The sequence below is a fragment of the Amblyraja radiata genome, chromosome 19, assembly GCF_010909765.2.
Source record: "Amblyraja radiata isolate CabotCenter1 chromosome 19, sAmbRad1.1.pri, whole genome shotgun sequence".
NCBI classification, from domain to species: domain Eukaryota; kingdom Metazoa; phylum Chordata; class Chondrichthyes; order Rajiformes; family Rajidae; genus Amblyraja; species Amblyraja radiata.
This window is the reverse complement of record NC_045974.1, coordinates 13,283,004-13,310,241: the sequence shown is the minus strand read 5'-3', so window position 1 is coordinate 13,310,241 and position 27,238 is coordinate 13,283,004. Positions and strand designations below refer to the sequence as shown.

Here is a 27,238-nt window from a genome sequence, read left to right as displayed (position 1 = left end):
TTTACAAATCTTCAAACGTGTTTGTTCTTTAGAACTTTGTGCCTTTTTCAATGCTGACATAATAAACCTTCTGAAGAAGGGTCTCGACCCGAAACGTCACCCATTCCTTCTCTCCAGAGATGCTGCTTGTCCTGCTGAGTTACATAATAAACCATGACCTTGAATCCCAGGGGGGAAAAAAACATTAATTACTGAACAAACCTAAATAATATGTGTATCTTCCCTGTGGCTGGGAGATGAAGCTGGATTAGAATGAAGCTGCAGATTTTTATCTAGTTGAGACTTCAATGAATAGCATTGATCTCTTCCAGTGGCATACATATTTGCTGATTATCGTACATTGATACACATTGCTTAGTCACATTTCCCTATACAATACAATACAATACAATACCTTTTATTGTCATTTGAACCTCACATGAGGTTCAAACGAAATTTGGTTTCTGCAGCCATACAAAAAAAGAACCAAGACACACACCAACACAATTCAATTCACATAAACATCCATCACAGCGAGTCCTCCTCACTGTGATGGAAGGCAAAACTTAAACATATCTCTCCCCTGCACTCCCCTCTCCCCCCCCATGTCAGAGTCAAAGCCCCCGGCGGGCGATGTTAAATGTCCCGCAGCCATTAAAGCCACGCCGGGTGATGCAAGGCCACGCACCGGGTCTTGGTGTTGGAGCCCCCGGCGGGCGCTCACAAAGTCCCGCGGCCATTCCAAGCCGCGCGGGGCGGTGATGTAGGCCCCACTCCAGGTAATCTTCAACCCCGCAACTCGGGCGGGAGAAGTCACCGTTGCGGAAGCCCCGAAAAGCGGTCTCCCACCAGGGACCCGCGGGCTCCCGGCATCACTGTCCACAGACCTGCGGTAGGAGCTTCCGAATCTCCGGGTGTCGGGTCACAGTAGCGCTCCACCACAGCTCCACCCGCTCCGGACTCGGCCAGCTCCGTGATGGTGAGTAAATCCGCAGCTCCGCGACTGGAGCCCCAGGTCATTCCTGTTGGAGGCCGCTCCACGTTGCAGCCCCAACGACAACGGAGACCCGACAAAGAAAAGGTCGGGTCTCCCGTGCAAAGTTCCCCCACACACATACCCCGACAAAAAAAACAATAAAAACTACATAGAACAAGACAGAAAACAATAAAAAGACAGACGGACTGCAGAGGCTGCTACTGACAAGAGTAGCGCCGCCCACAGGGTATAGTTAGTTTTGCAACACGCTGTGGCTTTAGATTAAAGAGCTTGCTGGAGGAGCTTGCAAGCAACATATCCTCAAGGTTAGAGAAAAAGAATTGCAGGTGAAAGACACGACATGCTGGAGTAACTGGGGCAGTATTCCTGGAGAACATGGATGGGTGACGTTTCGGGTTCCATTTCAGACTGATCGATGTATGATGTTTTGGGTCAGGACCCTTAACACTGACGAAGAGTCCCGACCCAAAACATCATCTATCGATCAGTCTGAAAAGGAATCCGAAAAGTCACCCATCCATGTTCTCCAGGAATGCTGCCTGACCTACTGAGTTACTCCAGTATTATGTGTATTGTGTTTCAGCCATTCATCCTGCACCATTTTGTGGGTCTACATTAGCGAGCAGAGGTGGTCACAGCATGTCCCTGGAACCTTGATATACCCCAAATCAGTCCAAGAGTGTTTTCATATGTCCCAAAATGAACAATTAAGTTCTTACTTGCAGCAGCACAACAGAATACGCGAACATAGTACTCTGTAAATCCATAGTACTCTGTAAATATAATCAAAAAATATGTTCCGAATATACAAATACACATAATCACATATGTATATTCTGAACTTTTATTTTCACAAACACACACCCCCCCCCCCCCTTATTAAACAATGGCATTTGCATTATGCAGAGACAGGCTCTTTATTGAAGAAACACTTTCTGTGGACCCACTTATGTTTGATGGATAACATTGTAACATCTTTCAGTTTTATTTTTTCGATAATTAAAACCATCGCTCCATTGATATCACATGCCCCTGATCTTTGGAAAAGAACACATATGATCTTGTCGATCCTGACTACGGGTGTTGTCTGTATGGAGTTTGTATGTTCTCCCCGTGACCATGTGGATTTTTCCTGGGTTTTCTCCCTTTTTTTCTGAAGATGTGTAGGTTAATTGGCTTCAGTAAAAATTGTAAATTGTCCCAAGTGTATAAGATAGTGCTAGTGTACGGGGATCACTGGTCATGGTGTCATAGAATGATAAAGTGTGGAAACAGGCCCTTCGGCCCAACTTGCCCACACCGGCTACACTCGTCCCACCTTGGTCCATATCCCTCCAAACTTGTCCTATCCATGTACCTGTCTTAACTGTTTGTTAAACGTCGGGCACGGACTCGGTGGGCCGAAGGGCATGATTCCATGCTGCGTCTCTAAACTAAACTAAATTAAACTAATCTCTGGCATTGGTCTGCTTCAGATCAATGTAGTGTGTATTAGACCGGATGATTTTTAACATGTGCCATTGGAGACCATGATTATGGGGGTTATAATGTTGCCAAGAAGAGTATTAAGACTGACTAAATTGATTGGAAGGGTTTTTTTGGAACCAGCAGTGGCTGATTAAGAATTTATAACGACTCCAAAGATCATTCTCTCTCATGTTCTGCGTAGAAATAATAAAATAATATGGTTCCACAACTATGTAAATTGGAAAAAAGATAAATGTGTGTCCCTTAATGATTAAGCCAGGGGGCATTATAATGGGAAATAAGAAACTGGTGAAGCATTAAATAAATTGGGGTATGATTTCATTGCAAATGATACAATGATCAAAAATAGCACAGAACCAAGGGTCTAATGAGACTGATGGGCTACGACAATATTAGTCAAAAGAGAATCCCAGGGAAATGGTGGAACTAAAAGTTGTGGTATCTCCTGGATACTATACACCAGTGTTCTAAATGATGTTGCAACACAGATGATGAATGCAAAGAGTCATACAGCGTGGAAACAGGCCCTTCAGCCAAACTTGCCCACACCTGCCAACATGTCCCATCTACGCTAGTCCCACTTGCCTGCATTTGGCTAATATCCCACAAAACCTGACCTATCCATGTACCTGCTTAATTGTTTCTTAAACATTGTGATAGTCCCTGTCTCAACTACCTGTAGCTCGTTTCATACACCCACCGCCTTTTGTGTGAAAAAGTTACCCTTTAGATTCCTATTACATCTTTTCCCCTTTACTGTAAACCAATGTTCTCTGGTTCTCGTTCCCCTTCTCTAGGCGAAAGACAGTGCGTCTACCTGACCTATTCCTCTCATGGTTTTATACACCTCTATAAGATCACCCCTCACCCTCCTGCTCTCAAAGGAATAGAGTCCCAGCCTACTCAACCTCTCCCTACAGCTCAGACCCTCGTGTCCTGGCAACATCCTCGTAAATCCCCTCTGCACCCTTTCCAACTTGACAGCATCTTTCCTATAACATGATACCCAGAACTGAATACTCTAAACGCATCCTCACCAACGTTTTATATGACTGCAACATGACCTTCCACCTTCTATACTCAAGAGGCACAAAAAGATGGAGTAACTCAGTGGGATGGACAGCATCTCTGGAGAGAAGGATATGGGTGACGTTTCGGGTCGGCACCCTTCTTCAGACTCTATACTTAATACTCTATCTGATAAAGGCCAATGTGCCAAAATCTTTTTTGACCACCCCATCTATCTGTGATGCCACCTTCAAGGAATTATGTACCTTCACGCCTAGATCCTTCTGCTCTACAACACTTCCCAGAGCCCTACCATTCACAAATTAGGTCCTGCCCATGTTAGACAATAGCTACTGGTGCTTCATTGGTGGATCATGACTGATGCTAATGATTCGAGTAAAACCAATATAACAAACGTAATATAGTAATTTAAGAAAAATAAGGAACTATTTATGTTAAACCGATGACAAGAAAATACTGGCATCTATTATTATGAGCAAAGCAATGATGTACACAGTAAATTATAAAATAATATGGCAAAGTATGTTGGAAGGGAAATCATGCCTAACAAATCTGATAGAATCCTTGTGGATGGAACAAGGACCAGATGAGAATGAAGACTCAGCTGCCTACATGGTATGGTATGGTGCTTTATTGTCACATGTACAGTGAGATTCATTTTTGTATACAGTTCAATGCAAGTATCACTATACGTAAGCACTTAGATACTGTCATTGACAATTCTAAGTCACATGAAGGATCGTCATGCAAGTCTATCATCTCACTGAGGGTCATAAGGGATAGGAGTAGAATTAGGCCATTTGGCCCACCATTCAGTCATGGCTGATCTATCTCTCACTCCTAACCCCATTCTCCTGCCTTCTCCCCATAACTACTGCAACCTGTACGAATCACGAATCTATCTATCAACAGCAGGTTCCCTGTTGCAGACCCAGGTACCCATGGCTCAATGGGTCAGCTGCATTTCAATGGTAGTGTTCCTGCCTCAACATCACAAGGTTGCATATTCAACTCCACGAAGGGCGGCACGGTTTCGCAGCAGTGGATCTGCTGCCTCACAGCGCCAGAAAACCGGGGAAGCTCGGAAAGCCCCAAAGACAGGAGAGTTGAGGAGGGAGCCGTGAGCAGCGCATGAGGAGAAGGACATCGGGCCACGGGCCTACCTGGATCGGGGGTTGCTCCAGTACTTCCAGCATGTGGACTTGGATTCGGACTTTGAACTTTTCCCTTTATGAGCGGCGCCAAAATATGACGACTGTGCACCGGTGGGTTATGCAAATAAAATGTCACTGGGCTGTGCACAAGTAACGATAAAGAACCATGCAATAATAACAAAGAGTTACTGTATTGTTTAACCAACCTTATTAATAACCATATAACCATATAACAATTACAGCACGGAAACAGGCCATCTCGGCCCTACAAGTCCGTGCCGAACAACTTTTTTCCCTTAGTCCCACCTGCCTGCACTCATACCATAACCCTCCATTCCCTTCTCATCCATATGCCTATCCAATTTATTTTTAAATGATACCAACGAACCTGCCGCCACCACTTCCACTGGAAGCTCATTCCACACCGCTACCACTCTCTGAGTAAAGAAGTTCCCCCTCATGTTACCCCTAAACTTCTGTCCCTTAATTCTGAAGTCATGTCCTCTTGTTTGAATCTTCCCTATTCTCAAAGGGAAAAGCTTGATCACATCAACTCTGTCTATCCCTCTCATCATTTTAAAGACCTCTATCAAGTCCCCCCTTAACCTTCTGCGCTCCATGTTACCCCAACACTTTACAGATAACATGTTTTATTAATAATGGTCAAAAAGGTATTCATTAGCCAGGATACAGGGAAGAATAAAACTACGCTTTGAAGAGTTTGTGGGTGTCTTCTACATCTAATAAGCAAATAGTGTCTTGTTTTCCTTGCTTGTGTCAAAGGGTTTTCTGTGTCGCATTTGGTGCTCCTGTCTCCAATTAATAACTAATTAATTCAGAGCCGAGAGAGGTGTCAATAGGAGCAGCTCTGACCAAAGCAGCCATTTCATAAAAGAAATGAATCACAGGATTCATCAAACAATGCTGGCCGTTGATGCGATAAAATGGTTATAATTGGCTCTCAGAGCGAGCAATAGTAAGCTTTTGTTAACAAAGTGTTTCTTCTCTTTATATGAGGAGGATCCTTTTTGACCTTCTCTCGGCTTCCCCACCTTCCAGACCTGTGACTGGAGTCTGGTGTGTACAACCCTTTAATGCTGTGGCCACACATGACGTCAGACAATGGGTGGATTGCAGACGCAAAATGTTGAAGGTTTCTGTTTCCACAGATGCTTTTTGACCTGCTGGGTTTTTTTCCAGCACTTTCTATATTTGTTTCATATTTCCAGAACCTGCCGCTTGATTCATTTTCATCCGCTGTTCCTCCCTGACTGGTATAACATGTCAAACCAGGTCCATACACATGCAGAGTGGCGCAGCGGGAGAGTTGCTGCCTTACAGCACCAGAGACCCAGGTTCGATCTTGACTACGGGTTCTGCCTGTACGGAGGGTGAACGTTCTCCCCGTGACCACATGGGCTTACTCCAGGTGCTCTGGTTTCATCTCACACTCCAAAGACGTACAGGTTTGTAAGTTCATTGGCTTCATTAAAAATTGTAAATTGTCCCTAGTGCGTAGGATAGTGCTGGTGTAGAAGGTGATCGTTGGTTGGCATGGGCTCGGTGGGCCGAAGGGCCTGTTTCCGGGCTGTGTCTGTAAAGTCTAAAATCTTCATCCAGACATTGCATTTCCCAGCAATGATCATAACTTGGGCCTTGTTGACTCTCCTCCCTTCGCCTCTACCTACACATTCTTTCTGTGAGCTCAGGAAATCAAGCAATTTGATGATAATCATGACCTGCTCCCACTCTTGGTCTGGATCCAGTTCCAATCTGCTGTTGATTGGCACATTTTGTGTTGATTCCAGTTCTTCCTAGTTACACTTGGGTTAACTGTGGAGGAAGGGATGCTAAAACCTGGAACTGGAACCATGCTGCCGCCCTCTAGGGAGCCGCCCAGCCACTGCTGCTCACAGTAGGGTAGGCTCTAGCTTCTGCCAGTAGCGTTACCCTGAGCTGATACCAATCCCTGAGCAACAGTGGGTAGGCAGCACTCAATCCAAACCACAGTCTCCATGGACAATAAAGATCACAGCATTCACACAAAGGGTGGTGGGTGCATGGAACAAGCTGCCGGAGGAGGTAGTTAAGGCAGGTAGTATCGCAACATTTAGACAGGTACATGGATAGGACAGGTTTTGAGGGATAAAGGCCAAACGAAGACAGGTGGGACTAGTGTAGACGGGACATGCTGGTTGGTGTGGGCAAGTTGGGCCGAAGGGCCTGTTTCCACGCTGTATCACTCTATGACTCGAAGCAGCAAAGCAGCCCCAAGAACTTGCAGGCAAGCACCTTAGTCCGACGAGGCTGGCAGGAGAGGATTGTGGCTCCAAATAAGGTTAGAGAAATAGAGACAAGAACGTCCATGAAAGGATTTGGACAAATAGGTAAGAATTTTAATGTGTAGGAAGGAACTGCAGGTTTAACCCAAAGTTAGACACAAAATACTGGAGTAACTCAGCGGGTCAGACAGTATCTCTGGAGAAAAGGAGTAGGTGACGTTTCGGGTCGAGACTCTGAAACGTCACCTATTCTTTTTCTCTAGAGATACTGTCTGACCATAAGAGTTACTCCAGCATTTTGTGTCTATCTTCGGTAAGAATTTTAAATTACATCTTTAGAAGTTTTATCTGCAAAGTATAGAGGATCAGCAATGATAGTGTTGAATTATGGAACAGAGTCAATGTTCCTGTTCCTATTTTTCTGTTTCCTTGCATGATGGTGAGCTTTCTTGTTTATTTTTCTCAAATGCTTCCATTTCTAAGTTAGAAAATATCAATCAATGGGTGGAAAAGGCTTTTGACTGGGCAGAAACAATTGAAAAGTGGGATCGCATCACAAGCGAGCACATCTTCCTACATTTGTTTGCTTTCTTAAAATATATAGCCTCATATTTGTCAGGATTAGACTCCATTTATCATTGCTCCACTCAACGTTAGAGCTGACCCATATCATGCTTGAGCCTTGAACAACCTTCTTCCTTTTTCACACATCACCAAATTTCATATAATCTGCACATTTTTGTATTATCTGCAATTATTTTTCGTCATCTGCTGCGGTCACAAATGTTCATGGCAGGGTTATTTTTCTATGCACTGTTTGCAAAGTTGTGCTAAAATGGATCACTACTGGTCATCAGGAAGGCTGGCTCCATACTGGGGGCGGAGTTGGATGCATGGGAGATGGTCTTGGAGGGGAGGATGCTCCTTAAACTGTGAAGCATCTTGGACAATACAGCTCACCCCCGCACTGGCCAACCTGAGGAGTACTTTCAGCAACAGACTGGTTCCACCAAGATGCAGTGCAGAACGCCACAGGAGATCCCCCCCCCCCCCCCCCCCCAATCTTTGTACATCCCCAATCCTTGCCACTCGTTACTTTAATTTCATGTTTTCATGTATCTTACGCTTGCCTCCCGGGATAAATAAAGTTCTATCATATCGTATTGTATCGTTATCATGTTTGCAGATCACAACATGGGCATGCTTAAGCAATACAGGAACTGATATGTTCCCGCAGCCAACACATTGCCTGCTCCTGATATCAGCTCCAAAGGTTTGTGTGAAATTAGGACTTGTGTAAAATTCTCCAACATTTCCCTCAACTCCTGTTTCCCTCCCCAGCTTCTGTCACTCACCTGGGGCTATTTACACTGGCCGATTAACCCAGCAACCTGCATATCTTTGGGATGTCAGAGGCAACCAAATGATGTCAGAGGAAACCCATGCAGCTACCCGAGCAAATGTGTAAACTTTAAACAGACAGCACCTGAGGTCATGATTGAACCTATGAACTACCATCCGATCCTAAACCTGCTGCATCTTAACATGCATGTGTGTAAAACTGGAGTCATTCTGTACAATGAAAGCTGAAGAAGATCTCGAGTATCAGGGCTTTGTTGCATTATCTGATCTCCTGCAACACGACCATGTTTGGCCATGATGAATTTTATCATCAACGTCTACTTTCACTGAGAAGTGGCTTCTGAGAGATGGGACGTGGAGGACATGTTTCAGGTTTTCACCATGAACTTTATCGTCAAACTTTAATGCCTTGGGTGGACACAAAAGGCTGGAGGAGCTCAGCGGGTCAGGCAGCATCTCGGGAGAAAAGCAACAGGTGACATTTCATGACAAGGCCCTTCTTCTGCCTTGGTGGCAAGTTGAAGGAGAGTCTCTATCTTGTTGACACTCGCATGCTTCAATGACAATGGACAATGACCTGGAGCTTGGCCTACGATTGTGAACAAATGCAAAGCCCAGGTGAATACAGTGCCAGCAACAATCAACCAGCTGAATAACATCCAGGGCAAAGTACTCTGCTTCACTGGCATCCTATCCACAACACCAAACATTAAATTCCCCCATCACCAATTCACAGTGGCTTTGGTGCACGTCATCTACAAAATGCTCTGCATTTATTCACCAGGACTACATGGAGAGCACTTCCCAACATATGATGAGCGTTTGACGGCACCGGGCCTCTACTCGCTGGAGTTTAGAAGGATGAGGGAGAATCTCATTGAAACTTACCGATTAATGTAAGACCTGGATAGAGTGAATGTGGAGAGGATGTTTTCACTAGTGGGAGAGTCTAGGATCAGAGGCCACAGCCTCAGAATAAAAGGACGTACCTTTAGAAAAAAGATGTGGAGGAATTTATTTAGTCAGAGGGTGGTGAATTTGTGGAATTCATTGACACAGAAGGCTGTGGAGGCCAAGTCAATGGATATTTTTAAGGCGGAGATTAACCATATAACCATACAACAATTACAGCACGGAAACAGGCCATCTCGGCCCTACAAGTCCGTGCCGAACAACTTTTTTCCCTTAGTCCCACCTGCCTGCACTCATACCATAACCCTCCATTCCCTTCTCATCCATATGCCTATCCAATTTATTTTTAAATGATACCAACGAACCTGCCGCCACCACTTCCATTGGAAGCTCATTCCACACCGCTACCACTCTCTGAGTAAAGAAGTTCCCCCTCATGTTACCCCTAAACTTCTGTCCCTTAATTCTGAAGTCATGTCCTCTTGTTTGAATCTTCCCTATTCTCAAAGGGAAAAGCTTGATCACGTCAACTCTGTCTATCCCTCTCATCATTTTAAAGACCTCTATCAAGTCCCCACTTAACCTTCTGCGCTCCAGAGAATAAAGACCTAACTTATTCAACCTATCTCTGTAACTTAGTTGTTGAAACCCAGGCAACATTCTAGTAAATCTCCTCTGTACTCTCTCTATTTTGTTGACATCCTTCCTATAATTGGGCGACCAAAATTGTACACCATACTCCAGATTTGGTCTCACCAATGCCTTGTACAATTTTAACATTACATCCCAGCTTCTATACTCAATGCTCTGATTTATAAAGGCTAGCATACCAAAAGCTTTCTTTACCACCCTATCTATATGAGATTCCACCTTCAAGGAACTATGCACGGTTATTCCCAGATCCCTCTGTTCAACTGTATTCTTCAATTCCCTACCATTTATCATGTACGTCCTATTTTGATTTGTTCTGCCATGGTGTAACACCTCACATTTATCAGCATTTGACAGATTGTTGATTAGTACTGGTGTCAGGGGTCATGGTGAGCAATGGGATAATAACCAGATATTTTGTTTTTGGGTGATGTTAGCTAAAGTTAAAATTACTGGCCAGGGCACCCACCAGAACCCCTGTTCTTCCTCAGCAGAGTGTCAAAGGATTTGTTTTTTGTCATCCATTTCCAAGGACTGCTGTACTTGGATCTAAGACCCCATCTGGGATATTCACTTGCGTACTGCATTGGCATGCCACCTTAGATTCCTTGCTGTGGTATCTACAGTGGAATTCAGGCAGGCTCAAGTATGTACAGTTATATTTGGGGTGTAGTTACATTAAGAGACAAGTTTGTTATTATTAAGCCATGGTTGTAGCATGTTGATACTACAGGTAGAATTAGACAGAAGAATTAAACATTGGATTTACAGTGTGTCGCTTGAACTGTTAGGTAGTTTACCCTCTTTTAGCCAATGGATATTAAACTGGTCAACCATAGTTATAGGCTGCCAAAACACAAGTTATGCACAGGGAAAAAAAATCTGCAGATGTTGAGAAAAGACCAAGAGAAACAGGATTAAGTGGCAAGGCCTTCAAAATACCATAATTGACACGATGACGTGGACCTTCTATCACAGCCACCTGTGTATTAGAGCTTACCTGAGATGAATGGATGACTCACCTGGTTTCTTAAAAGAACAAGGTCAGTACTTCAAGATGAACTTATTATTCAAGCACTTTTGTTAAATGTTGACGTGATAAATGTGGCCGGCATAGTGGCGCAATGGTAGAGTCTCTGCCTTACAGCGCCAGAGACCCGGGTTCAATCCTGACTACCGGCGCTGTCTGTAAGGAGATTATATGTTCTCCTGGTGATCGCAATATTATACAACAGAGGTCACAGACTGAATAACCCCTCCATCACAACCCTCTGTCTTCTATGAGTTAGCTAGTTCTGAATCCAAATGATCAAGTCTCCATGGATTCCATGCATCTTAATCTTCTGGATCAGCCTACCCTGAGAGACTTTATCAAATACCTTACTAAAATCCATGAAGACAGGGAAAAGAAAACCCATCAATGTATTTACTTTCTTAGGCATCTGTGAAGATTTGGCATGTCCAGGAGGATTATTTCAAATTTCTACAGATACACTTTAGAAGTAATATGACCTGATGTATCTCAGCCTTGTATGGAAACTACTCTGCTCTTGACCATCTGAAACTTGAGAGAGTATTGAACACAGTCCAGTCATCAGAGCCTCATCATTTCCTCCTATCCAGTCCATCTTCACAGTGTGCTGCCTCGGGAATGCTGGAAGTATTTGTTAAGGGTGCTGCCACCTATCCATTCCCTTTTCTCTCGACCTTCTGAGAGAAGATGCAGGTGCTTGAAAGCTCAGGCATACAGACATAAGAACAACCTCATCTCCACTGCTATCCTGTTCCTGAATCAAGCATCTCTTTCAAACCACATTCCTGGAGGTGCTGCCTTGTACTCTAACTCTTAACTCTACTTCATTTGATTATTCTGTTATTGGATTTTAATATCCCTTTTGCACTACAAGCTTGCACCATTCTGCTGTTTTGCACGTCATTGTATTTATCATTACTGTATATATAATGTTTACTCTGTTAGCTTCATGTGAACCAGGAATTTCAATGCCAATAAACTAATCTAAACAAATCATCAACCTTTGTGCTCAGCCCTTTCTTTAAAACCTGGGCCAGGTCTTGGGTGGCACGGTGGTGCAGCGGTAGAGTTGCTGCCTCACAGCGCCAGAGACCCAGGTTCAATCCTGACTACGGGAGCTTGTCTGTACGGAGTTTGTACGTTCTTCCCGTGTCCTGCGTGGGTTTTCTTCTGGTGGTCCGGTTTCCTCCCACACTCCAAAGACGTACAGGTTTGTAGGTTAATTGGCTTGGCAAAATTATAAATTGTCCCTAGTGTGTGTAGAATTGTGCTAATGTGTGGGATCACCGGTCAGTGCGGACTTGGTGGGGCAAAGGGCCTGTTTCCGTTCTGTATCTCTAAACAAAACTAAACCACAGTACTGTATTTTACAAATACAAGAATCTGTGGAGTACAGTATCTATTGAACAACATCTAGTGGGTGATAATTAACTTTAAAGATGTAAATCTATAGCAAGGTTTCATAAGAATAGAATGGAGAGGGAAAAACTCTGACTGTAATCATTCACTTATCCTTATCCAAGACTGGTGTCAGAGAGCTGGAAGATTACAAATGTCATATCCCTGTGCAGAAAAAGGAAACAAGGATAAACATTGTAGGTAAGGGCCAAACAATCTAGCACAACTGTGGAAAGCAATAAGCAATCAAGGCCAAAGCTAATTTCACTTGGAGGATTAAGAAGGCAGATTAAATTTGACTAACGTGAATTTTTCTACATAGTTATAGATTGAAAATTCTGAAAGCAACAGGTGATAATACAGATTGATAATTCTGAAAAGCAATAGATAATTCTGCAAAGCAGTATGTGTTGTACGCATACATTTCCAAAAAGTATTTGTTAATATACAAGAACATGTTATTTTAAGTGTGCTGTGGTTACTTGGAGGTAGAATTGGTTGTGGAGTTTGAGATTGTGGGAATGAATGGTGGTTGTGGGAATGGTGAACATTTGTTTTTCTGCCTGGAAAGAAGAATGTAGAAAACAATATCATGGCATTTCTTGTTAAAATTAAATGATCTGATAAAATGCAGGAAACATTTTAAAGCTTGGGGACAAAGCAATTTGTTTTATTTTAAAGTTCGAGGTCAAATCAAGTTGTTTTCTTTCATTGCCTACAGTGAACTGAGTAATGTGAGGCAGACAGATTAGACCTATGTATTGTAGATGCAATTTAACATATATAAGTTTGATGTGAAGCCTTTAAGGAGAAATAGGGTGAGACAAAATAATCTATGGGTATGTTTTTGATCAACTGCAAGAACAGAAAGGGAGACACATTCACACTGAATGTTAGGAATACTTTGGTACTTATATACATAATATATTGGAGAGCCCCATAAAGAAGGAACAAGCTGGGATTAAATTAAATGTTTCATTGGTCAATGACATTGACTGGAGCCGAGAGATTAAGTTTGGACATATGCCCTGCACGATGAAAGGCAAGAATGCCAAGAATGCCAAGATACTTTACATACAGACTTGTGCACAAGGATTTCCAAGAAGCTTTTTCGACAAACCACACAGATATAAGCAAAATTAAGAAGATTTGAGGGACAGAGGAAGTTTGCCAATGAATTGGAAACGGGGATTGGTAATGAATAGTTATTTTTCAGAGAAGTGGGGAATATCCTCTGATGTCCACAAGTGTTGGCATTTGGATCTATCTACCTGAGGACATCCTCTGCCAAGTTGTGCAGCGACATAATAGTACAAAATGGGATGGACTCAGAACAGATCTGAATGCTCAAATCTGGGTCAACCATAGTTACGGGTAGTTTTGGATCATCTACAGAAGGAGCAGAAATGCTTACCATGACTATCTGTAATTTTGGGTGGTGCAGTGGTAGAACTGCCGCCTTATAGTGGTAGAACTGCCGCCTTATAGTGCCAGAGACCCGGGTTCGATCCTGACTACAGGTGCTGTCTGTGCGGAGTTTGTACATTCTCCCCGTGACCTGCGTGGGTTTTCTCCAGGATCTCTGGTCTCCTCTCACACTCCAAAGACGTGCAGATTTCTAGGTTATTTGGCTTTGAATAATTGTAAATTGTCTGTAGTGTGTGTCGGATAGTGTTAGTATCTCTAAACTAAAATTAAACTAAACGGATCTGAGTGCTCAAAAATGAGTGTCCATGGGGAGCTCTGGACCATCTGTAGGAGGAACAGAAATGCTTACCATGGCAATCTGTAATGTTATGACCTTGTATTTGTCACTACCATTGCTATCAAGCTAGAGGATCTACAGACCTACAATGGACAGTGCGGAAAGACATACTAGGAGCAGCACCAGGTATATATATGAACATGAGGGACCAACTGACTACATGTGTGCTATGCAGCATGCAAAAGACAAAAGCTAATGAATCTCACGTAATTAAAATCAAAGCTCTACAGGCCTGTCACATCTGGTCGTGATTGCTGATGGACTATTCAACAGTTTACAGGAGGAGGAGACTACAAGGGGTACTCAGTTGATAATCCCGTTGGTCATCTACTTGAGATCCCCAACATTACGGCTGTTGGTTTTTAGCCAATTCCACTAATTCTGCAAGGTATCATGGAGCGGCTGATATTGTGTAGAATACAGCAGAGAATATCGTAGCAGATAGCTCCCCACCTGTGGTAATGAAAACATTACTTCAGAACTAGCCACACTGCCGGTCAAACTGCCAGCAAGTCCTAAATAATATTTAGGTTTGGGTTATGATGGGTTATATTCATGCCACGCATACGTCAGGCAATGACTATATCGAACAGAGTCCTCGAATCTCCATGACGTACAATTACATGACCTTTTAAATACCCTGCCATCATTACCCCAGTAAGTTATCATTGATCAGAAGCATAAAATGACCAGGCAGATAAATATTGTGGGTATAAAAACAGGTCAGGTACTGCATAATCTGCGGTGTGTGACTCGCCTTTGAATATCATGAAGCCTTTTTCCCATCAAATAGTTATGTCAGGAGTGAGATGGAATACTCTCCAACAGTATTTCTCTTTAAAGATATAGCGCGGAAACAATCCCTTTGGCCCACCAAGTCCGCACCGACCAGCGATCCCTGCACATTAACACTACCCTACACACACTAGGGACAGTTTTGCATTTATACCAGGCCGATTAATGTCTTTGGAAACATAGAAAATAGGTACAGGAGTAGGCCATTTGGCCCTTCGAGCCAGCAATGCGATTCAATATGATCATGGCTGATCATCCAAAATCAGTACCCCGTTCTGGCATTTTCCCCATATTCCTTGAGCTAAATCTAACTCTCTCCCTCTCTTGTGGGAGGAAACCAAAGATCTCTGAGAAACCCCACGCAGGTCACGGGGAGAACTTTTAAACTATGTGCAGGCAGCACCCATGTTCAGGATCGAACCCGGAACTCTGGCGCTGATAGGCAGCAGCTATACCGCTGCTTCACAACACCGCCCCATGAATCAGTGTAGCTGTGACAACAATTAAGCAAATTGACTGTACTCAGGACAATATAGCCTGCTCAATCTGCACCCCACTCACCATCTTAAGCATTCTCTCACTTTATCATTAGCATTTCATGGTTTCAACTGGGTCAAGGGCAACAGGAGCATGAGGCTGCCCGTGTTACACACCATTCTGACCAAAGATAGACACAAAATGCTGGAGTAACTTAGCAGGTCAGGCAGCGTCTGCACAGAAAAGGAATAGGCGATGTTTCTGGTCGGAACCCTTCTTTAGATTAAGAGATAGAAGTTGTGGGTGGGGGAAGGGTGGGGAGGGGGGGGGATCTGGAGGCAAGAAAAGGTGAGAATAAATCAGAGCCAGCAACAGATGACCTCAGGAAGGGTGCAGTCCATAATGGCCCATTGTTGGCTGGGAAAGGCATGCTGATGATAGGGACACAAGGATGCGAACAGTGGAACTAGTAGGATGACTAGGGTGGTGGAGAATGGGGGGGGGGGGAGGGTGGGGGGGAGGAGGGAGGGAAAGCAGCAGTTACTTGAAATTTGAGAAATCAACATTCATTCCGCTTGGTTGCAAACTGGCCAAGTGAAATATGAGGTGCTGCTCCTCCAATATGTGTGTGGCCTCACTTTGACAGTCGAGGAGGCCCATGACAGAAAAGTCAGTGTGGGAATGGGAATGGGAAGTTAAAATGTTTGGCGACCGGGAGATCGTGTAGGCCAAGGTGGACTGAGTGTAAGTGTTCAGCGAAATGATCACCAAATCTACGCTTGGTCTCGCTGATTGATATATAGGAGCCCACATCGGGAGCACCGGATACAGTAGATGAGGTTAGAGGAGGTGCAAGTGAACACCTGCCTCGCCTGAAAGTACAATCGGGGTCCCTGGATGAAGTTGATGGAGGAGATATAAGGACAATATATCCGCTCGAAAATATATATACCGGTAACTCTTTTAGCAGTCAGCCCACCAAAATCCTGGACCTCCCTATCCAACAGCGCCCTCACCTTCACTAAGGGGGTTTGAGAGGGTAGCTCCTCACAACCTCCTCAAGGACAATTAAGGATTGGTCATAACTGAAGGGTTTACCAGTGATGTCCTTGGGCTGTAGGTGTATACAAAAGTGAAGGACATCTCAGTTGTAGATATGATGATTGATAAACTTTCACTCCAAATCCCTTAAATAATGTATGCCTCCGCCTGTCATTTTGATTTAGGAGGAATCCTAGAACAGGTCCTGTGTTTAACCTTGCGATGACATTCATATCCTGTGAGTGAATGAAAACATGAGGACACAGCTTCTGCAAAGAGCATTAGAATCTTCTGATGTGACAATTCCCACTAATAATAAGTGGCTAGAGTCGGTTGAAGAACCAGAGTAGCTAGAAATGTGAAGCATCTAGTTATCTTCTTCTTCTTCTTGCGTACGGCGTGCACAGCCTAAAGTTGTACGACAACTTGTTCTATTTGATCTTAGATTGTGCACGCCGGGTTGATTGTATTCGTCGAAACAGGGCGGACCACGTGAAGGTTGCAATCTCCCACCCCAGCTAGATATCAAGGGAATAGACACAAAGTGCTGGAGTAACATCACCCATTTCTTTTCTCCAGAGATGCTGCCTGACCCGCTGAGTTACTCCAGTATTCTGTGTCTATCTTCGGTATAAACCAGCATCTGCAGTTCCTTTTTACACTCGATATCAAGGGGAGTCACTCTCATGTCACCACTGGATGTCACCCCCTCGCTCCCTGTTTGGATCAAAGTTGTGACATTGAGAGTCAAACGTTTCTGCTGAAACCCAAACAGCACCAATGGACAGGTTATTGTGAATGAGTGTTGCTTCATAACGATGTTGACAGGACCTTCTATCGTTTTACCGTGATAGAGAATAAGGAGATTGTTGGTAATTAGCTCAATTGCCTTTATCCAACTTTACTCCAGCCAGGATATAGCTGAGCAATTTTCCTTATTGTTCTCTTCCAATGGTACTCCCTCCTGTTTTGTTCACTAAATCCTCGATATCATCACAGGATAGGAGGATGGATCCCCATTGATAATTAGAAACTGAATCCTCCATGAATATAACAACTTTATATGAGGACCGCAGACCTCAACACCTGCCCACCTCCTATATCCTGACTCTGACCACATACATGGCTCCCACTTCAGAGACTGGCTCTGGCCCCAAATCTGGTCCACATTCTGGACTGATCTCATGAACATTTCTGTTCTCCTGGTGCCTCTAGACAAATATGAGGTGGTGCCTGGACTTCATTCAGAAATGATGATAACAAGAAGCCCTCGACACAAACATCTGACTAACGTGGGAGATCTGGCCCAAAGACGATTCAAGCAATGTCAAAGGCCAACTTCATGGGTACCTGGATTTGTGGATAGTGAGTCAGTGCACGATGGCAACATGATGTATGTCACTAAAGCTAGCCAGTGTAATGGGTCTGACCTGCCAATGAGACAAGATGTACCCAGGGATTGTGAATAAGCTGTCCTAGCACATTACTAGAGTAGCCACGTTAAATTACCACAGGTTTGTAGATGTGTGATAAGAGCGGAGACACAAAATCCTGGAGTAACTCAGCGGGACAGGCAGCATCTCTGGAGAGAGGGAATGGGTGACAATTCGGGTCGAGACCCTCCTTCAGACCCTTGATAAGAGGGGAGGTTGATGGGAATGTAGGGGGAATAAAATGCGATTACTGGAGCTGGTATCTTACAGCTCCTGTGATCCGGGTTAGATCCTGACCTCTGGTGCTGTCTGTGTGGAGTTTGCACCTTTTCCATGTGTCCTAATGGGTTTCCTCCAGATGCTTTTGTTTCCTCCCACAATGATGTACAGGATGTTTAAGAAGGAACTGCAGATGCTGGAAAAACGAAGGTACACAAAAAAGCTGGAGAAACTCAGCGGGTGCAGCTATGGAGCGAAGGAAATAGGCAACGTTTCGGGCCGAAACCCTTCTTCAGATGTACAGGATGGTAGGTTAATTGGCGACTGTAAGTTGTCCTTAGTGTGTAAGAGAGTGATAGAATCTGGGGAGAGATGATCGGAATGTGGGAGAATAAATGGGTGTTCGATGGGCTGAGGGTCTGTTTTTGTGCTGTATGATTCTATGACTGATTTAATATGCATATTAAATATATTGTAAATATATATTGTTGCCAGTTCAATGGCATTGTAAATACATTTATATACATTTCAATTACATTGTAAATTTAAGATAGACACAAAAAGCTGGAGTAACTCAGCGGGACAGGCAGCATCTCTGGAGAGAAAGAATGGGTGACGTTTTGGGTTGAAACCCTTCTTTATTGTAAATTTATATTGCTTTAGCCATTTCAATTAGTTTGTGAATGCTAATTTTTGCAGGTATATTATGTAGCAAATATAACATTATGATTGACATTTCAATTATGATATTTTTATATGCATAATGGTCACATTGCTAATAAAAATTGGAATATTAAATAACATTGTAGATATTTATAGCATACTCACAAGTATATTTACAATGTCATTCAAATTTCTATTACATATTAGCAACATAACTACAATGCTTATCAGAATTGCCAGAGTAATATTTGGTAAGAAAAGTAATACGCATAAAATTATTATTTGTAATGTGATTGAAATGCCTTTAGTAATATTTGTAATAATTAGCATGCGTATAGAACTATAAATTTGTAAATATATTTTCCAAGGTAGACAAAAATGCTGGAGAAACTCAGCAGGTGAGGCAGCATCTATGGAGCGAAGGAATTGGTGACGTTTAGGGTGGAGACGTTCGCTCCATAGGTGCTGCCTCACCCGCTGAGTTTCTCCAGCATTTTTGTCTACCTTAGATTTTTCCAGCATCTGCAGTTCTTCATTAAATATATTTTCCATGTACATATGTCCGTAGTCATGTTCTGCAATGCAATTAATGCTCACAAAAAGAATATTTACAATTTAATTAAAATTCCTTTTGTAATTTTTGCAACTAAATGCAGATTGAAATCACATTGAAATATGCATTTAGAAACCACACCGTGATTGCATTTTCTTTATGCATATTAATTGCATTGTAAATATTTAATCTGTAAGTTAATACTACACTGAAAAATATTACTATAGGCATTTAGATTACTTTATCTCTCGGCAAGTAAATACGCTGCAGGTACGTGTGTTAGACATTGCGATTGCACTACGAAATTACTTGTATGTACATTGTAATTATAATTGAAAATATTCACGTTATTTGCACACACACAAAAAAACCAGTATTGGGTATTTTGCGCGAACGGGGAGAAAAAGGGATGTGAGTGTGCGTGGTCATATTGGTTTGATTGGGACGCCGGGGCACGCAGTGGAACGTGGTGTCGGCGAAATTGATGGTATTCGGTGACATAAAAGCGGCGGCGAGCGGAGGGGGAGCCGCAGTGCCTGGGACGGTAGCAGCAACCAGCGGTGCTGGGCAGCTGCAACAACACGCCCTCCGTCTACAGCGCTGTCGCCGCTTGGTTTTTTTTCCTCCCTTGTGTGGACAGCTATTCTGGCCGCATTTCCCCCGGTGCAAGGAGCAGCAGCAGCAACAGCAGCAGCAGCAGCGATGAAGATGAAGGCCGAGAAGAGGTCCCCTTCCAGCGGCGGCGGCAGCAGCGTCGGAGGAGGAGGAGGAGTAGGAGGAGGCACTGCCGCCGGGTCCCAAGGTCCGGCTCCGTTTATTCAAGCTTTGGCGGCGGCGAGTAGCCAATATCAGGCTTACGAGACGTACTTGGAAAATGGCATGATCTGCCTCAAGCATAAAATCAGAAACATAGAGAAGAGGAAGGTAATGTCCAGTATCCATGCGTCCCTTTGTATGTTGCTCTGTATCTGAGGCCATCTGCCTGTTTCTGCAGTGTCAGATTCTGCATTCCAGCTGCAACGCGTTCATTTACACAGGACACCATCAGTGCAAAGATTAAGCTTCTGAACTTGTACATTTTGTAATTGTATCCCCCTTCCACCTGTATTATTGGCTTTGCAGAAATCTCCCATACAAATTCTGTGCAGCGACAACCTAAGTTTGAAACCTATATTTGTAGCCAAGTTTAAATGTCTGTTTTGCCTTCCATTTATCCGCGGTCCACTGGGCTAAGCCCAAATTGCGCATTCGTTTACTATCCGTTATCCCCCTTCCCAACAATACACGTGCAGTGCCTGAAGGTTGAAGATAGTGACAAGTCGAATGGTACGCTGGTCCAAGACTTTAAAACGTGGAGGGACGTATAATTATTTCTACTCGTTACCCTAATTAACTGGGTGAAAAATTAATTTGGATTTTGTAGAGAGAACGTCAACAATTGCAATTGAGTGGTTTTGATTTGATTTCTGGAAATTAGATTTCTCTGTACACCCCCGCCCCCATGCTTTGTCATCCTCGTACTGCCGAATTGTTTAAAAGATGTAAAACGCGACAGTATTTGGGTGTGTCCCAGCACACATTGGTGTGCTCGGAAATGAAAAAGTGGATAAATTAGCAAAAGAGGCCGTTAAAAAAGAGAACATAGAGGTAAACTTACAATTATCCAAATCTGAAGGAAAACACATTGTGTGGAAGAAAATAAATCAGGAATGGCAACAATACTGGGAACAGGAAACAAAGGGGAGACACCTCTATTTGCTACAAAATAGAGTGGGCATTACAGCAAGAAGAGGGGGGAACAGGAGGGAACAGGTAGTATTAGCAAGATTGAGGATAGGACACACTCACCTGAACAGCACATTAAAAATGTTGGGAAAACACCCTACTGGGCTGTGTGAGGAATGCCATCAGCCGGAAACAGTTCAGCATGCTCTAGTTGCATGTAGAAGATATGAAACGGAAAGAAGAGTTTTGATCAGTGAAATGAAGAAAATTGGAATGACAGATATATCAGAAAAGAACATTCTAGAGTATGGAGGGGAAGGAAAAGCAGTAAAGGTGTTGTTTAATTTCTTGAGGGCCTCTGGCCTTATAAAAAGGATATAATGTAAAGACATGAGGACTGTGGAGTGAAGCCAGAAGGTGGCAGCAATGCAACATTGTGGATGCCGGCTGCCGTAAAACTCCAAAGAAGAAGAAGAAGAAGTATTTGGGTGTAGGGTGGGGTTGGCAGGAATTAACCAGACATCATTCTGGGGAGTGGGGAGATTGTCAGTTTTGAACTATCACAATATGAAATGTATTCCTCTAAGCTGATTAATATTGTCAACGATGCTTGCGATTAGGCCTTTGTCCTGTACATGTCACACAGGAATTTATCTTTCCTGTTGAAGATATACTTTAAAGTAAATCCCAAACAAAATTAAAGCAAAACTTGTGCTGTTTTAGCCAACACATCCATGGAAATATTAATGTAGAAGGGCATGGCAATTTTATGAATAAACTTGAATATCTCACTGGATGACTGGGTCTTTTTTTTTAAGGCAAAACTGGATGACTATAAAGAACGCTTAAAACAGGGAGAACTTAATCAAGACCAGTTGGTGAGTATTTTGGCATTGCTTAATTCTTTGTGATTTGTACTGTGTGGTTTCCAGAATGTTTTCTAATTGTAAGCCTGAGGAGGCCAATCTGATACTAATTCTCTCAACTTTTTCTAGTCTAGTTTGCATCATGTACTCCCTGTACTTAGATTTTGTTTTTCTTCAGGCTTACTTTGGATGTTTTGTCAGCCTGAGCCATTAAAGTGAAATAAGCACTTGAAGGTCGCTTGATAACACTGTTTCTGTGTTGTAACAATGCCAGCTGTTTGGCCCACTGCTTCAGAGGTGGTAGAGACACCATCCTGATGGTCTCTCTCCCTGCTCATTCCCAAAGTCGTGAATTACAGTACCCTGCATAATGTTTGGGACAAAGACCCATCATTTATTTATTTGCCTCTGTATTCCACAATTTGAGATTTATAATAGAAAAAATCACATGGTTAAAGTGCACATTGTCAGATTTTATTAAAAGGTATTTTTATACATTTTGGTTTCACCATGTAGAAATTACAGCTGTGTTTATACATAGTCTCCCCCCTCTCCCCCCCCCCCCAATTTCAGGGCACCATAATGTTTGGGACACATGGCTTCACAGGTGTTTCTAATTGCTCAGGTGTGTTCAAATTCCTCCTTAATGCACTTTACCTGAGAGCTTGCAGCACCTTGTCTTTCCATCACATTTGGAAACTTTTATTGCTGTTTATCAACATGAGTACCATAGTTGTGCCATTAAAAGGCAAATAAGCCATTATGAGACTAAGAAGCAAGAATAAGACTGTTGGAGACATCAGCCAAACCTTGGGCTTACCAAAATCAACTGTTTGGAACATCATTAAGAAAGAGAGCACTGGTGGGCTTACTAATTGCAAAGGGACTGGCAGGCCAAGGAAGACCTCCACAGCTGATGACAGAAGAATTCTCTCTATAATAAAACAAAATCCCCGAACACCTGTCTGACAGATCACTGTTCAGGAATCGGGTATGGATTTGTCAAACGCCACTGTCCGCAAAAGACTTCATGAACAGAAATACAGAGGCTACACTGCAAGATGCAAACCACTGGTTAGCTGCAAAAATAGGATGGCCAGGTTACAAATTGCCAAGAAGTACTTAATAGAGCAACCACAGTTCTGGTAAAAGGTCTTAAAAAGGACAGGTGAGACTAAGATTAACTTGTATCGGAGTGATGGCAAGAGCAAAGTATAGAGGAAAGAAGGAACTGCCCAAGTTCCAAAGCAAACCACCTCATCTGTGAAACACAGTGGTGGGGGTGTTATGGCCTGGGCACGTGTGGCTGCTGAAGGTACTGGCTCACTTTTCTTCATTGATGATACAACTGCTGATAGTAGTAGCATAATAAATTCTGAAGTGTATAGACACATCCTATCTGCTCAAGTTCAAACAAATGCCTCAATACTCATTGGCCGGCGGGATGCAAGCAGAAGCCTCCAGGTGGTGTATCCCAGGCAATGCTGACGACAGAAGCTGTACCACAGTGACTGACTGAAGTAGCCAATTCTTCAACCATCGACCGTCAACCGTCACTGACCGACCGGAAAGACGTGATATAGAAGATGGCCGGACACGAGGAAGAAGATTGGCCGGTGGTTCATTCTACAGCAAGACAATGATTACAAACCCACTGCTGAAGCAACAAAGGAATTTTTCAAAGCTAAAAAAATGTTAAATTCTTGGGTGGCCAAGTCAATCACCCGATCTGAACCCAGTTGAGCATGCCTTTTGTATGCTGAAGAGAACTGAAGGGGACTAGCCCCCAAAACAAGCAAAAGCTGAAGATGGCTGCAATACAGGCCTGGCAGAGCATCACCAGAGAAGACACCCGGCAAATGGTGATGTCCATGAATCACAGACTTCATGCAGTCATTGCCTGCAAAGTATATGCACCAAAATACTAAACATGACTACATTCATTTACATGACATTGCTGTGACCCAAACATATGGTGCCCTGAAATGGGGAGACTATTTATGAACACTGCTGTAATTTCTACATGGTGAAACCAAAATGTATAAAAATGGCCATTATTAAAATCTGACAATTATGAACTTTAACCACATGTGATTTTATATTTATTTTTTTCTCTATTACAAATCTCAAATTATGGAGTACCGAGGCAAATAAACAAATGATTGGTGTTTGTCCCAAACATTAGAGAGGGCACTGTAATAATGAATTGCTGATAATAATAATTCCTGTTTTGATCACTTAAATGCAAACTGCGAGTGCTATCACTGGCTATGAATTTGCTGTGAAATGGTGCAGGATGTCTTAGACCCACATGTAAAATTAGTCGAGTGTCAGCGATTATTCTATTACCTCTTGATTGGGTGGATTTCTCCTTTCCACCTGCCGGAAACCTATTGAAGATTTAGTTTCCCATTTTAATAACTCATTAATTATCTTTTTAATAAATATAGTGAAGTCCCAAGGAATTTTATTCAAAGCTTAATCAAACGTTTGATGCTAAACCACACACTGGGTCAGCGGCTGCAGGAGATGAATATAAAAGCATTTTGGAAACCCACAAAATAAGAATTCAAGTTGGCATGCTGTTGTAATGTACATTTAAAAAAATGGTTAGACTGGTACATGGATAGGAAGGTTTGGAGGGATATGGGCCAAATGCTGACAGGTGGGATTAGTGTAGCTTGGATATGTTAGCTGGTGAGGGCAAGTTGGGCAAAGGGCCTTTTCCCACTATGTGTCACTCTATGACTCTACCGAGGTGGGGGGTGGGTGGGGGGGGGGGTTGGGGGGTTGGGATATGAAACACTGAACTTTGAGTAACCCACTGAATAAGTGTTGGAAAACAGAAACTAGAAATTGTATAAACCCTTATAATTGAGTCAAATGGTATGCTGTCTGTGGAATTGTTGCTTTTTAAAACTAACCTAATCTTGTGCATTCTGCTAATCTCAAACTATCTGGTTGCACTGAACTCTATAATCAGTGACCAAAAATACTTATTGTAGAGACGAAGAACTGCAGATGCTGGTTTATACCAACGATATAAAAGGGTGGGTGACGTTTCAAATCGGGACCCTTCTTCAGACTTGAAATACTTAATGGATCTTGTGTTGTGAATGTCCAATCTTCCATGCTCTTCCCCTTGCATTGTATGATGTAGGAGGGGGTGATACAGGAAATGTGAGTGGAGAACCTAGCAGATGAATTGCATTGTACTAATGATGTGGTGCTACACTTTATTATATGGTGTGCCTTCTGAAATGGGCTAAAGGTAATAATAAAATTGCAAGAATAAAAGGAAGGGTATACTGTCTTTTGCACATCAAATTTCTGCACTTATAATAGAAACAATGCTGGAGTAACTCCGCGGGTCAGGCAGCATCTCTGGAGAAAGTGGATAGTTGATGTTTTGGGCCGGGAACCTCCTCCGACCCAAAATATCACTTGTACTCTTTCGCCAGAGTTGCTGTCTGACCTGCTGAGTTACTCCAGCATCTGCAGTTCCTTGGTATTACATCGTACACAAGGTGCTTGATGTTTTCCAAGCCTTGTTTAGTTACAGTTCCTAGTTTGTTTCTGGGAATTTTATAAGCATTATTACTGCAAAATAAAGATGAGGGTTCTAGAGAAACTAAAGATTTACTTCCACGTGATCACTGGCATCATTAAATTGGCCTTTTCTATTCTGCCAGTAAATGTTATTTTAAGGATTAGAATTGTGATTATAAATGTGGATGTGAATGGTTTTTGATAACCACCTGGTCAATAATCTAACTATTGAGCGTATTAGATGTGGGGTGAGGGGGAAAGAAAAATTCTGCAATCAATATTAAGAAAGGCAGTCTTGGATTTAAATATCTTGATACCAAGACAATGATGCACAAATGTTGTTTCGTAGGAAGCTGTAGAGAAATATGAGGAAGTAATACACAATCTAGAATTTGCCAAGGATCTACAAAAAACATTTTCTGCACTCAACCAAGAGGTAAGATCTCCTGGTTTGATTATACTTCAATTGATTATAGCACAAAGTTAATGAAATGTTGGGTTGAAAGCTGCCTCTTGAAGTGGCTCCTTGCTATTAGAAGCTTAAATTTTGGCATTTGTGAGAAGCAGATTAAACATAATTTTGCTGAACTAGTATTGCTACTAATTCCTTGAGTATGGTGGTCTAGTCAAATCCTCATTAGTTTCGATGACAATAAATTATCTGGCAGTCTGGACTATTGTGCAACCTTTCATTTTAAATACAAATGCAGCCATGACTTGGACAATTGTGCTGTCCAAATGCTGGCAGTGCAGTTTTAGCACCAGCACTTGTATGCATTTAGTTTACAACAATTGACAATCTTTCCTTCACATGTGCATTTAAAAAAAAAAAAAAATTCTCAATTTTCATTACTTTCCCCTCCTAAGTGTTGAAGGTTCCTTATGGTCCACAGCAGCTGTTACTTGCATTGCTTTGACCAGCCAGCACTTGCTTTTGATTGAAAGCTCTTGGCCATCCTGTTCAATTCTGGGATATCAAATTGGGTCCTGTTCTCTGTGTCCAATAAATACAAAAATTCTATTTTGGTTACTTTATGTACTTTTTCTTTCCTCAATCGATCACTGGATTTGCCTCAGTAAAATTACACTTGCACTAATTCAATTTGGGATTGAATGGGCTTGGATATATTTGGCCCTGCTGTAAATTTCCATTCTTGACTGGCCTGAATGTCGTAAGTTCTTGGAGCAGAATTGGGCCATTTGGCCCATCAAGTCTACTTTGCCATTCAATCATGGCTGACCTATCGTGCCCTCAACTTCATTCTCCTGCTTTCTCCCCAAAACCCTTGACACCTTTACTAATCAAGAATCTGTTAATCTCCGCCTTAAATATCCATCGACATGACCTCCACAGCCTTCTGTGGTAATGAATCCCACCTCTGACTGAAGAAATTCATCCTTGTCTCCCTCCATTAATTCTGGGGCTATGGCCTCTGGACCTGGGCTCTCCACCTAAAGGTGAGCACCACCAGGCTTTGGCTAAGCTTGAACTCTCGACCTGCCATTTATAGTCTTTATCTTTTGAAACAGCTGCTAAAAGCACAACGGAAAACTCTGCGACGTGAACAAATTCTGAGGATTGAAATGGAGAAGAAACATCTGTGTACCGCATTGCATATTAAATATGTACTGGACAACTTCAACCAGGAACATGTTCAAAATGACTTCAGAGAAGGCCTTAATGGCGCATTTATTATTTCTCGAAAGGAAATTGGGTACCTGAAGGATTTCTGTACACTTATCTGCCTTGAAAAGAATGATAATGCATCGTAAGTGGTAGTATTCAGTTTCTATTTTTTTGTGATTTGATTTGTTCTTGATTACAATAACTAATAGCCTGGTTTTTGTGCAAAAAAAAGCAGGTGCT

The 27,238-nt window shown here is 42.7% G+C and overlaps 1 protein-coding gene across 4 annotated transcripts in view; it reads left to right on the top strand.

The window, feature by feature from the left end:
* Positions 1-19,708: 19,708 nt before the first annotated feature.
* caprin2 (caprin family member 2) overlaps positions 19,709-27,238 on the top strand; it is a 49,995-nt gene continuing 42,465 nt past the window's right edge. For 3 of the 4 annotated variants that reach the window (XM_033037710.1, XM_033037708.1, XM_033037707.1), the window contains exons 1-4: positions 19,709-20,155; positions 21,775-21,834; positions 25,721-25,807; positions 26,902-27,140. In XM_033037710.1, coding sequence (XP_032893601.1) covers positions 19,934-20,155; positions 21,775-21,834; positions 25,721-25,807; positions 26,902-27,140 — 608 coding nt within the window. In that variant the 5' untranslated portion in view covers positions 19,709-19,933. The remainder of the gene's footprint in view (positions 20,156-21,774; positions 21,835-25,720; positions 25,808-26,901; positions 27,141-27,238) is intronic. The other variant, XM_033037709.1, reaches the window with a different exon arrangement.